The following is a 12,916-nucleotide window of genomic DNA, read 5'->3' on the forward strand; positions in this document are numbered from 1 at the left end:
GCTAACTCCACTGAGCATCTGTGGAAGACATTCAGACTCTGCCAAAATAAACCATCTCCCCTGTTTGTGTATCCGGTTTATTTGGGTCTTGCTCTGTAGATTTTTATCATAGTGGTAATCCATGTAATAAAAAACCTTCATATGTGAATAATCCATTCCCTCACCTCTTAATCATTGGGAAACAAATGCATCAACTAGGATGGACTTGAGTTACTCTTTTTCTGCTGACTCCAGAGCCAGTGCTTTGTTCCCAAGAAAAAAATATTATGACAGGTAGATGCAGTCAGTCAGTAGATGGAGTCTTTGTCCTCCAAAAATCCCTAACTTTCCCCAGCCAAGAAAAAAAGAAGGTAACTCTCACCAATCACGTAGCATGTCATCCAGGTTCCCTTGCCAAACATGCCTTGGAGGAAACGGAAGATCAAAAATACAGTAAAATTTGGTGAAAATGCCACTATGATACCACATATCCCAACTCCAAGGCAGGAGAGCAGGTAGATGAGGATTCTGCCGTATCTGTTGAAAAAGGAAAAGAAAGTGGAAATCATGAAAAGACACAAAGGTTTTTCCTTTTTCCCCCAACATTTCATTTTAATGCCAGATCTGACAGTGCCTTTTTGAGAGCAGCCTTTTTCCTAAAGCTGGTTCTCTGAAACTTTGTAGTATTGGTTCTTGGGATATGGAACTCTTTTCCCTGTTGTAGTTATCACTATCTTTACATCACTAATTCCAAAATTTGAAATGTCCTCACCAATCCCCATTTTGTCTCAGAAAACTGTTTGTCTTTTTGTACCTTATCTATGGCTCATATGTTGCAGTTTAAGTCTTTGATATGATCAGATTTTTGATAAGGGCAATTTTTGCTGAGAATTTTGGTTTCCACAAATTAGTGTTCTAATAATAATTACAGCCAGTTGTGTGAAAGTCATTTCTTCTTTAACTACTTTATGTAATTTTCTAGGTTCAGTTTAGGTTTAGATCACATTTTTTCAAAATGTGTCTAATGTATTCAGGAGTTTCACTTTGTAGCAAGACACATAATTATATGCCATAAGCCATAATTTAAAAAAAAAAAAATGTTTCTGTAGTTTCACGGAATTGTGTCTTTAGAGCACAACTAGGTCATTTCTCCATTGTTGTTGTTGTTGTTGCTGCTGTTTTAAGAAGAAACTGTGAAAAATTATGTAGCTCTTTATATTACCATAAAGTATTTACAATAGTGTTTGTCTGTTCATTTTGTTCAAAGGGTTTCATGAAAAGAATTCATGCAGGACAAAACCCAGGCAATTTTCAACCAGATCCATTCTTTCGAGCGCTGTCAAGGAAAAAAGAGTGAAATGATCTGGCTGCAGCACATTTCCCCAGTTCTGTCAATATACAATATTCACAGCCATACAGTAGTTTCATTAGGCTTACCACACAAGCACACATAGGCATATTATTTTATTTTAAATATCTCTGTAATATCTCTGCCCTTTCACAGTTTTGTGGTGCTAGTATCACAATTGCCTGGCCAGACTGAGCAGAGATATCTTAAGTTAGTCTGTGCCATGGCCTCTTTTTTCCTTGCTTCTTCCCTTATTACTATAATCCTTGGAAAGATGAAGTTTTCCTTGAAATTACTTTTTTTTGCTAGTTCAAAATTTTCTATCAAGATACCATTAAGGATAACTTTGCCTATGAAGAAATCATACTCCAAGTTATTATTATTACCAAAAAAAAAACTCCCCAAAAAACAAACAAACAAAAAAAACCCCAAAACAAAACAGCAACAACAACAACAACAACAACAAAAAAAACCCAACCAAAAAAACAGGCAGAAAAATGCTCTGTCATTGAAACCATCAGTGGTGCTGTCAGCCAATGGACAGGTTGACTATTGTTCAATAGCAGCACCAAGCACAAACTAGGCTCCCTTCTTTACTTTCAGAGCAAAGTAGAGCTTGTGAGAGCTCCCCACTCTGGAGCAGGTTAGCTACTCAAGCCTGAAAATCGCCCACACCTTCTCACAATGAATCACGGAATGGGTAAGATTGAGAGGGACTTCTCCTTGGTTTCATCTCATGGAGCTGAGGACTGGGTGGCAGGAGCGATGACCTGGGAGGTAAGCATGAGTCCAGACTATGAATGGAGAGAGTTACCACACTGAACCCCTTCCTTCTTTCCTCAGGTAGCAGCTTTCTTCATCAATAATGCCTATTAAACATTCTTCAGTAAGCATCAGTCAGAAAGTTCCTCTGAATGCTTCCTTTTTGTTTCTGTGTCCTTCTGCCCTTCCTGGGTCCAGATGTGCACAGAAAACTTTGGAAACCACAAGAAAAGCTCGTTTCATAGCATTTTAAGGTCCAAATACAACCAGTAAGTACAATTGCAAAAAGTTTCCAGCCCAAATCAAGGCAAAGATTACATTGGCTGGGTTTTGTTAACTCAGTTTGGGGATATTTATCCCAAGAGAATTAAACCTGCAAAATGTTGACACATGCCTATTGCAGGTGATACTGAGAGTGGTTTTGCCTCCCAACAAACCAAAGGACAGCAGAGCTCATACTGTACCTGTCAGCAGCATAGCCCAGGATGAATGCTCCAACCAGGAACCCCAGATTGAGGATGGCCTGTGAGAGATCCAGCATCCAGGCATTGCCACACACAAGATCGTACTGTGGGAACAAAGGAGAGGCACAAACACCCAGGTGGGTCATTTGTCACCCTCAGGGCAAAACATTACAGAACTGCATAGGTCACACGGGAAAGGGAAGGGGAAACTCAAATTTGCTTGCTCAATAACAAGCACCAGTGGGCCCATAGCAAGCACTCGCGAAGTGGTCATGAACAGGGAGAGCTCCTCCTTGCCAAGAGGATGCTGCCTTTCATACATTATTATTTCCAGATTTGGAAAGCAAATCACGCCTCTGCAAACAACGCTGTTAAAGATGGTGCCAAGGCAAAGTCCTGACTTTGTTCAGTGCAGAATAAGGGTCCACAGCTATTGCCAGTGAAAGCGGCATCTTATAGAAATGGTTTAGTTATGCTTCTTAGTGCCCTCTAGATAAAAGCAAAAACGTGTAGTCTCTGAGGAAACTGAAAACAGATCTCAGGTGAATTTCAGACATACTAAATATATATTCTCTTGGTTTAGCTTTCCCAAACTTTTCTATTCCTTATACTGCAGCATCCATAACTCCCTAGCAGGGATGGGGGTGGGGATGAGTGGAGGCAAAGGGAAGGGAAAAGTGGTTGAGAGGAAGGAAGGGACTAGGAACTAAAACTAGAATGAAACTAAAACTGAAGTAATTATATAGACAACATGGCATGTGAAATTATTTTAGAGGTTCCTGGAGAATAAAGAAAATTAACCACTGCAGACCATATGGGATTTGGGAGACTTTAATCCACACCTGGGGTAATCTTTGCAACACTGAGGCCTCAGGACCAAAGGAAGCCACAGACAACAGCAGCTGCCACCATTTACCTAGAGAGATCCTTTTGCTTTCGGATGTGAGCTAAAAGAAATTTTTAATTGTCAACTATTTGCTGGTTGCTGAAGCACACAAATCTGTGCTCACCAGCACATGACAACACCAATGCTCAAGCACTGCTTGAGCAGAGTGGCCACAGGGTGGGCTAGAGAGATAGCAGCCTCTTTGGCCATTCACAGTTCTCCAGACCCTAAAACAACAAGAGCACTTTGTGTCGTGTGCCCGAGCTGCATCCCAGCCCATTTGCATGCTGTAATTAATGTCTAGAGTATTATCTGGGCCTGAGATCTCAGAAGACATACAAGGGGCACCTCACAGGTCTCCAACCTGATAGGTATCCCACCTGTGCTGACTTTAAAAAAAGTCATGGTTTTGATGTCAACCCCATTACTCCCACTGGCCACCTTTCAGCCAAGTCAAGCCATGAGCACCTGGCTTCCACTTCTCTAAATCTTGAGTAGAGACCTCTGAGAGGAATAAAACCTGCTCTCAGCTGTCGTACTCAAGGACAATTGCAATGCTTTCCTAAAATAGACTGAACATGGAGCAGCACTTTCAGATTTCAAATACTGCTTAACCTCTTGCTTTTCGAAGCTATGACAATGCTAGCAAATAGTATCAAAAGATGTATCTTTGGAAAACAGTGGGGATTTATAAGAACGACCATTAAAAGAAGATTTTTTTAAATCACAGTGTAATTGCCTGTGCTGATGCCAGAGCTTGGGACTCTCCTTGACCTCTTTTCAAAAACTGTATTTATTTTGAAATTACTTGATCTCTCTCTACTGTAAACAAGCAAGGAAAAAACCATCATGAAAGAAGTCAGGAGAACAAATGCATACCAGAAAGGAAGGGGAAAGTATCTTTAGCAGAGAGGATTCTTTCATCTCTACAGCAATTTCCCATGATTTATGCAGCAGCTGGAACTATCTCTACACTTACAATATAGTCAAATATTGTATATATTCTGGGAAATAGTAACATTTAGGAAACTTCTAAGGAGCTACGGACTCTTTCTAAAGATTAGTGAAAATATACTAACTGTTCTCCAAAGTTAGTCCTGCAGTTGGTCATTTTCTAAGTATTTAAATAAATTCTGATATAGATAAGCACTTCTGTTTGTTTGACGTAGCACCTACCATTGAAGTCATCACCCTGCTAATGTCTTGTTTTTCATTTGCAAACATAACCTTTAGAGGGGAATGTAACCTTTAAAAGAGGCCTGAAGACTCAGCAGAGACCTTTTCTTTATCCAAGCCGCCTGTCAGACCCACTTCACTGCTTCAGCTGTGACCTGGTTTGGTTGTGCATGAAAGTTATCCCTGTATGCATCCCTCGGATGAAAATCATCTGCAACAGTTTACCCATGTTTTCAGGCTGCCTCCAGTTAGTCCTTGGTCCCCCTGTACGACACCCCTTCCAGACACCTTCCTCACCAGCAGCCTCCACACAAGGCAGTGGCATGGTGCCCCCTCTCTGTTTCTGAACCTTCATACACCTGTCCATGCACGGGCTGAGGTTTACACTCCTAAAAATGCTAAAGCATTTACTGCAGTGCCAGAGGATGGGGGAAGAAGGATATGAAAAAGTAAAGTAAAGCCTTAGGGTTTTCTTCCCCTGATCTGAAGTCTATTTGTTACTCTGTACAGCACTGGCTACACCCTGACAGACCTTGTGGGTACCCAGCGAGCTGTCTCCTCACTGTAATCACCCAACAGGTGACCTGGCTCAGCCAACTCCTTCCCTGTGCTATTGCAGGCACCCAGCACAGCCCTGCATCTCACCTCTGCATTCAGTCCTGCCCCCACCTGCAGGATTTCTATCCACTGTAGGACACAAACCACTGTGCACCCGAACACAGACCCTTTCTGTTTAGGGAGCTGACTAAAAAACTGCCCAAACTGAGAAACGATCCACTTCCTCACTGCTTCTCTCTTAGCCTTGACAATGAGCTGCCATTGTAAGCAGAAACGAGGCCCTGCCATCACAGGTAGGCATCAGGAACAGCTTCTATAATGTCCTTAACAGATGGGAAAGCCAGTTCTGTCCCCCCTGCCAGCCTCGCAGTGTGTGCAGCCATCCACTGCTGGTTGGAAATACATTCCTGTCAGGAATGTCTGCATGTGTGCTGAGGCTTGGACACCAACGAGGTGCTCAGATTTACAGGAGCAGTGGTGTGACTGGAAGGAATGGCTCTGAGTGCTTCACTGATCCATAAAGGAGCAGCAAACCAGCTAAGTGAGATCTCTCTGGGAGAAGAAAGAGACTTTGCACTGGCTCCCTGTAGCTCATTAGTGGTGTCATCACTGTAAGGAGTGGCAACTGGATGAGCTTGTACATGACTAATGACTGGGAAATATGGAATGTGGCAACTTCTCATTTCTTCATGACTTTGGAACAAGGCAAACATTTTCCATTTCAGTTTGACCTAAAGACTAACCACAAGCTTGTAATTTCTAGTACTTGAGAGACCTTTATTCACTTCAGCACACGTATCCCTGTAGAAATATATTGTTTTAAATCACAACATGCCATTAAAAGCCCCTCAAAATGTAGCAATCTTGGGGAGGAGTTATGAAGAACTTTATTGCCTGTTACAATTAAATTACAAAACAATGGATTAAACTATATGGTCAATAAAGAATTTTACAGTGGTTCCCCAGTCCAATTGCAGCAGCATGTCCAGAGCCCAGACACACATTTTAAATGGCATTCATACAAGTGACCAAAAAGTATTTGGTTTACCCTTTCATTCCCAGTGACAAATGGTTCAGTGGAATATTCAGAGTTTGAGGAAACCTGGGGAGATGCTGACTGTTGCTGCATGCTCCTAATTTGTTGCTAAGCGGTTCTCCTCTTACCCACTGCCCTTTCAAATGACTCTTTCCCACACCCTGACGGCAACAAATCCCTCTGCAAATGCATGCAGTGGAAAGGGAGAAATCACCTTCTTTTTTGCTTTCTGTTAAAGCTTCTGGCAGAATGCTAAGGGATGAAGCAACTGCCTTTCTCCGTGTCTTGCTTCAAGTTGAGCACTTACCAGGACAAGAGAAGTCAGTCACTTCCCTGCTGCCCAAAGGGCAAGGGGCTCAAGGCCTGAGGGAAAGGTTAGTTTTGAAAGCTTTCCAAGTTTCCCTCCTGTGCATGACTGAAGGTCCATGAACTTTGTGTCCCTGCCACTGGGATCAGCTCATATGTTGGGTGTCCTGACACAAAAGGCCTGTTCTGTACTTCTCCTTTGTCTCTGTCTCTTCAGGGCCAAAGCAAGAGGGAGGTAAAGAAACTCTTCATCTCCTAACAGGGGAAAGGCAGCAGCTGTCCTCAAAATTGTAAGAAAAAGATTGAACCCACAACTAGTACCAGTGGGTTTGATGGCAGTGGAAGAAGCACAGCCTCACTGGCATAACCCCTGCAAGCAAGAGTTCCAGCCCCTCATATAGAGAAATCTTAGTCAGAGTTCAAGAAATTCAGGAGTTGCTCCTCCCTCTGCTCTCTGTATGCCCTTTTCCCTCCCCTAATTAATATTAACCCCACCATGACAGTGAAAATAAGACAGGATATAGTCCCATGTCAATAACAACAGCCACACTAGATCAACAGTTTGAGGGTAAAGGAGGAGGACAGCAGAAAGACCGGCTGTGCTTTTTGCTGAGTTTGACTGACACGTTATCTCCTTCTCTGAGGAACTGTAAAAACCACAAGACAAACATTATTTGTTTCCTTCCAGGTTTCTCTGCAAATGTTGGCTGGTATTTTCTGAGATGGCTGGCGAGCAGAGAAGGAAGAAGATTGGTTCCTAGCAGGTGCAATAGGCTACTTTCAGAGGATCATTTGTCCACCTCAGTGTCGCCAAGAAAGGAGACGAGTATCAAAATGCCACCCATATGATTAGGTTTTGATCTCTCCTTTATTATTTATTCCCTATATTTATAAGGTTACAGGTAGAAGCAGGCACAGCTAAACAACTTACGATTGGTTGAAGTCTTATGTGCAAGCATTTTAAGTAATTGTTCATTGGTTTATGTCTTCTGGCAGCAAGTTCTTCTTTGTCTTGTCTTTATGAATGGCATTTTTGTCTATATGCATCTATGAGAAGATACAGCAACTTGTTACATGTCTTCAGCTTCTGCAAGGAGGCATCCGCAAAAGGGCCCAACTAGTGATTACATTTGCTACTTTTTTGCTAATTCAAGGCAAAGCAAGAACAGCACACAGCAGGCACAGTACAAGACCTCATACTGTTCCCTGATAGCAGGGATTGTTCAACCCTTTGATCAATAAAATGTGGCCTCTCTCTTCCAAAAACTCCTCTACATCTCAGACCTCACACTTTGGCAACAAAGTATTGTAGGTCTTCCAATGATGTCGTACACGGTGTGAAGATTTGCTGCAGAGAGGGCATACAGAAATCTGTCCCTTCTGCTCAACTTCTGCTGACAACGGCCGAAATAAATGCTGCCTAAAATATGCGGATCTGTGCTGCAGCTGCTGATGACCACATACACATCCCTCTTCTTTCCTCCACCACCTCAGGCCATTTCACTGCAACTGCAGTTGTAACTCATACCCACGCCTTCAGGAGTCACCAACAATGACAGTGTCTGAAGAAAATGCTGCTCCCTTTGCACACTATTCCCAGCCACCCTGTCAGAAAGGGCTAGATTTGTCTCTCAGGGATAATAGCACATAATGCCAAAGCCCAGCAGTCTTAAAGATCAGTGCCCCATCTTCAGCACAGTTTCCTGGAAAAGTTAGGTTTGTTGACTTTGGTATGTTGGTATGTCCTCGATACATGGGTCTTTCACAAGGCTCACCCAGCAGGACTTGGCAGGCAAAACACTTTCTGTTTCAAGTGCTACAGGGCTCAGGGGGTGACCTGGGCTCCCCTCCAAGCCCCTGGGCCACGGCATGAGGTTGTGGCCACCCAGTCCTCTGCAGCCTCCCAGTACACTGGTTCCTCCATCTCCATCTGCTGCACAGAAATATAGTCCCTTCCTTCCCTCCTCCCTCTGAGGAGCTGCTGCTGTCACCAGCCCTCCCACCTGAGCAGTGCCAGCCACCTGCTGGGACCAGCATCATTTCAGCTGGCACCAGCTGGCATGAGTCAGGAATTGATCTACCTTGATAATTTACCCTGTCAGCTTCCCTCTCCAGGAAAAATCTGAGAAGCCACTGCATTCCCATCCTGCTGCTGATGCAGATTCACAGGGAGATATTCAAGGCACACTTAATTAAACCAGAGCTGATTGCACTGAGCCAAAGTCCTCTGCACCACCTCAGCACAGCTATGTCTCAAAATGATATCTTGAAACCTTTATGTCAACCCAGCTCCTGTTTGCTCACCTCTAGCACAGTGCAGGTTTGTGTGTGCAGCACCAGTGACAATGATCTCAAATCTGTATTGCCCTCACAGAAAAGCCTGACCTCAAGCAATAGAGCACAGAGACTCTTGGCCATGTCACTGCAGAACTAGAGACTTATTGTCAGAGCCCATTGGACACCAAAAGATCTTCAGAGGGAATCTTTAGCAATGCTGTGTTGCCCATCACTAGAACAAGGGACCTGGCTTTGCCATGTGTTGCTCCTGTGGTGATTTCTTAATACAATTTGCTCTTCTCCTCAAATGCTAAAGGAGGAAAGTCCTGTACATTCTCCCAGTACCTCACTGTACCCCAACACTGAGACTTGGGAGTCCTGCAGCAGCAGGTGATGCAGCAGGCACTCAAAGCAGTACTTAAAAAGAAGTGTGTGCTTTGTATCAACCCACACTCCCCTTTTTTCCTTCATTTCCTTGTGCTGATGCTACTGTGAACACTTTTGCATAAGACAACTATCCAAGATGAGAGAATGGCCAGTGATCATGAGAAGTGAAGTAAGGTACCACAATGCCATCCATTTCACAACTTCTTACAAATCAGCACATGATTTAGCTTCTGAAGAGTGCTCAGAACCCATTGCAACAGCCTGTGCTTTGGCTGCCAGACCTCCTGTGTGATATGACATCTATTCACAGAGAAGGCTTTATATCCCTGCTTTTGCCCTCTGAATCCCCTGTCATGCTGCAAATCCACACTGGGCTTGTGCTTGCCATAGGCCTGGAAGAACTCCTTCAGTACACTGACTTTTCTCCCCCTCCTCTCTCTTTCTCCCTGAACAGGCATCCTGAGACTGTTTTGTAACTCATCCTCTTAACTTTGTATCTGTGGTCACTTCCACTGCTGATTCAACCAAGACATGCCAGAAATCTTTAGCTGAAGGAAACATTTCTGCACACATGGACAAAATGAAGCATTTGCAAGTAGATGGATAAGAAAATCAGTCTTTGGTGAGCTAATTAAACAGAGCCTAAATTGAGTCATGGCTTGTTAGAGACTCAGCTGGGTGAAAAAAGACTAAATTACATTTGGGATATAAATTATCTTTGCTGGATCTATAACTCATTAATAAGATATCAAGCCCCTTTTAGAAGCTGATCTCAGAGCAATTGAGTCAGGACATGCATGTCACAAGCCTCCTTTTTAGATGAAGAAATTGAACCTCGTGGGATATGATTTATCCAGAAAATGTTGCAAAACCGGGAAAGGGTTCCAAGTGGCACAGGTCACAGCCCAGCAGCCTCCATCTGGGGTGGACCTGGCCAGCAAGAACGCCTCCAGCAGTTACAGTGACACCAATTGTGTGACCTGCTGCCCTGGCACAGGGCAGAGACAGTCCTATCCTCGCAGACTGTTACTCCATCGTTTTCCTAATAAGCACCTTTGGGAGCACAGGTGGGAGTGTTTGCCCAATTACCCCTTCATCCCTCCTCCCTTCCCTGGCCCTGAAGGGTGTCCCCAGCAGAGAAGAGCAAGAAAGTGAAGATGGATGAGGTATTTTCCTGAGAACATTGAACCTTTCACTCCCGTTTATTGGTGCAGGACAAATACTGGTTTCCCTTTCCCATAGGTGTACCCATTGCTTCTGGAGAATCACAGTGGCTCTGTTAAATACACAAAAGGCTGCCATAGAGGGACTCTGAGCACAATCTCATGGACACTGCCTACATGCTTACACCTATAGCAAGGCTGAAGAGGGAAGAAAAGGGACAAAACTAGAAAAAGAATCTCTGTGGTTTTATTTTCAAGATCTAACTCCTCACAATCCCCCAGCAGAAATACCTTGGAGACAGCAGCATAAACTTCCCACCACATCCATTTCCTATGGATTGCTCCAGAGCCAGGCTGTAGCTCCCAGACGTCATTTGTCCTCCCTCCGTGCCCACCTAGCCCTGCCTTCCACTGCCAGCAGGGGCAGAGGTACACTCTTATTAGGGACCAAAGTTTGACACCAACTCCCTGCATGTCGTTTGCAGCCCTCTGAGCAGCCTTGATTTCACTGATCACACACAAAAGCAGATCTGAACCTCTGCTCGAGGGCCAGTCGGGTGCTCTGATTTCCCTTCTCCTGAGCACAGACCCTGGCTAAAGCTGCTCAGGTTGCACGTGGTGGTCAGGGAACAAAGCTGCTGCTCGGGACAGCCTGAAGCCTGTGAGTGGATACAGCAGTCCCAGCCGAATGGGAGAAGGATGGTGAATTGGAAAGACGGGATAAGCATTCCTTGTGAGTGTTTGCTCAGGGCTTTGACTGCTGGGCCCTGCTCCCTGTTTTGGAGGACACAGCTCCAGTGCAAGCACCGAATTAAAAAGCACAGCAGGAGGCTCATGAGACAGAGGGGAACCAGAGCCCTCAACTGTGCTGACACGTTTTGCAGTGCACCTTGATTATTTCTGAGCCAATCCCTCTCTCTAAGCACACTTTGTATTTTTCATCACTGCATGAGTGACAATTGCCGTCTGAATGACCCTAAAACACACACTCCTATTGTGCAGACTGTATTTTGGAGCCAGACCCAAGCACACCCCCAGCACCATTACAGATCTCCTAGGAAAGCATCTTCACTGGCCTTTTGCAGCCTCCTTTAAAAAAATCACTGCATTTGCCAGGGCTTAACACTAGTGATAACAGCCTGCTGTTCTCTGACACTGGTATTCAGGGAAAGCTGAATGTTAGCTTTGGACAAATGGACAAAAATGTGTGTTTGCCTTTTTTTTTTTTTTTTTTTTTTTTTCCCTTTAGTAAGCACAATCACTTCTGCTGACTCCTGTCAGATCTCAGATAGGCAGTCTGCCACCTGTTGCTTTTTATTACCTGCAAACTTACATATTCAATACTGGAAATACAGAGAAGAGATAATCTACATTGATCCTGGTCATAGAGTGCGCTTGGAATTTACACCACCTAAGTTGCTGGCCCACAGCTGAGAACCAGAAGCCTCAGCTGCAAGGACTTAACTCTTTGTTTTAATCTAACATTCCTCTGCAGACAGAGCAATAACTCTGCAGGGTATCCGACTTCGTGTGGTCACTTGGCTTTGAACAGCCCCCTTTCATATCAGCTCACCTTTCCCTAAAAGCTCGGTGCCAGCACTTAATCGTGCTCATCGTCTGGATTTGCTTGTGACTCAAAATTAAATAAATCTGGAAAGACAAACCAGCCAGCAAAGCAACAACCCTTGGACTGGCAATCCCATTTTACTGCTGCAATCCCACACCGGGACAGACGCCGCTGATTAGAGGGTGGCTGTTTGCCTTACCTCGCTGACAATGGATGAGTGGGGCTGAGCGTAGACCCAGCTGTGGCGGCAAGGGGCGAGCGGCGGGCTGCCCGCGCTGAGGTTGCCGTGGCGGACCGGCGGGCTGCTGCAGCCGGCAGAGGCGTCCCAGGTGACATCCAGCCTCTCGCACTCCCCGCTCACGGACTCGTTCCCCAGGTGCAGGGGCAGGACCGTGAAGTTTCGTTCCTCCTCCAGTGTCCAGCCACATCGGTCACTTAATTCAGCTGCCCCAGGGATCCTGCACCAGAAGTTGTCTGGTGCTCGCCCAAGGAAAACTACGCTGGCGAACAGGGAAGAAAAAGTTATGCCTGTCTGGCTAAGGAGGAAAAAGACCCTCTTTTGAAATCTTCCAAATTCCCCGGCCTCCTTCAAAACCTCGTCAAAAGATGGCATTATGCGAGGTGGTCTGTCCACTTGCAGCAGCCCGAGAGACGGCAGAGTTTTCGTTCACACTTCGCATCGGCTGCCGGCACTTGCTACAGATGCGACGGTCTCGCCTCCGCTCGCTCCTGTCTCCTCATGTGCACACACAGACACGCCGACAGACAGACAGACGGACTCGGGGACGGGCGATGCCGGTGGCATGAGCGGGGCCGGAGCGGGGCACGGCTGCGGGCGGACATGCAGGAGCGCAGCCGGCACACGGCCGGGCACACAGCGGCCGGCTCCGGGCACGACGGGCTGACACACGGCCGGGAGGAGAGCGAGCTGGAGCCAACAAACACATCGTAGGAGAGGAGGGGCGTGCGTTTTCTATTCATCCCGAATGTTAAACTGCTTATGTAAT

General features: G+C 45.3%; 1 protein-coding gene across 1 annotated transcript in view; it reads right to left on the reverse strand.

Moving 5' to 3' along the window:
* SLC22A3 (solute carrier family 22 member 3) overlaps positions 1-12,675 on the reverse strand; it is a 29,968-nt gene extending 17,293 nt beyond the window's left edge. The window contains exons 1-3 of the mRNA XM_066315439.1: positions 12,109-12,675; positions 2,554-2,657; positions 362-516 (exon numbers count right to left, since the gene is read on the reverse strand). Coding sequence (XP_066171536.1) covers positions 362-516; positions 2,554-2,657; positions 12,109-12,522 — 673 coding nt within the window. The 5' untranslated portion in view covers positions 12,523-12,675. The remainder of the gene's footprint in view (positions 1-361; positions 517-2,553; positions 2,658-12,108) is intronic.
* Positions 12,676-12,916: the final 241 nt, after the last annotated feature.

The sequence above is a fragment of the Sylvia atricapilla genome, chromosome 3, assembly GCF_009819655.1.
Source record: "Sylvia atricapilla isolate bSylAtr1 chromosome 3, bSylAtr1.pri, whole genome shotgun sequence".
Lineage (NCBI taxonomy): Eukaryota > Metazoa > Chordata > Aves > Passeriformes > Sylviidae > Sylvia > Sylvia atricapilla.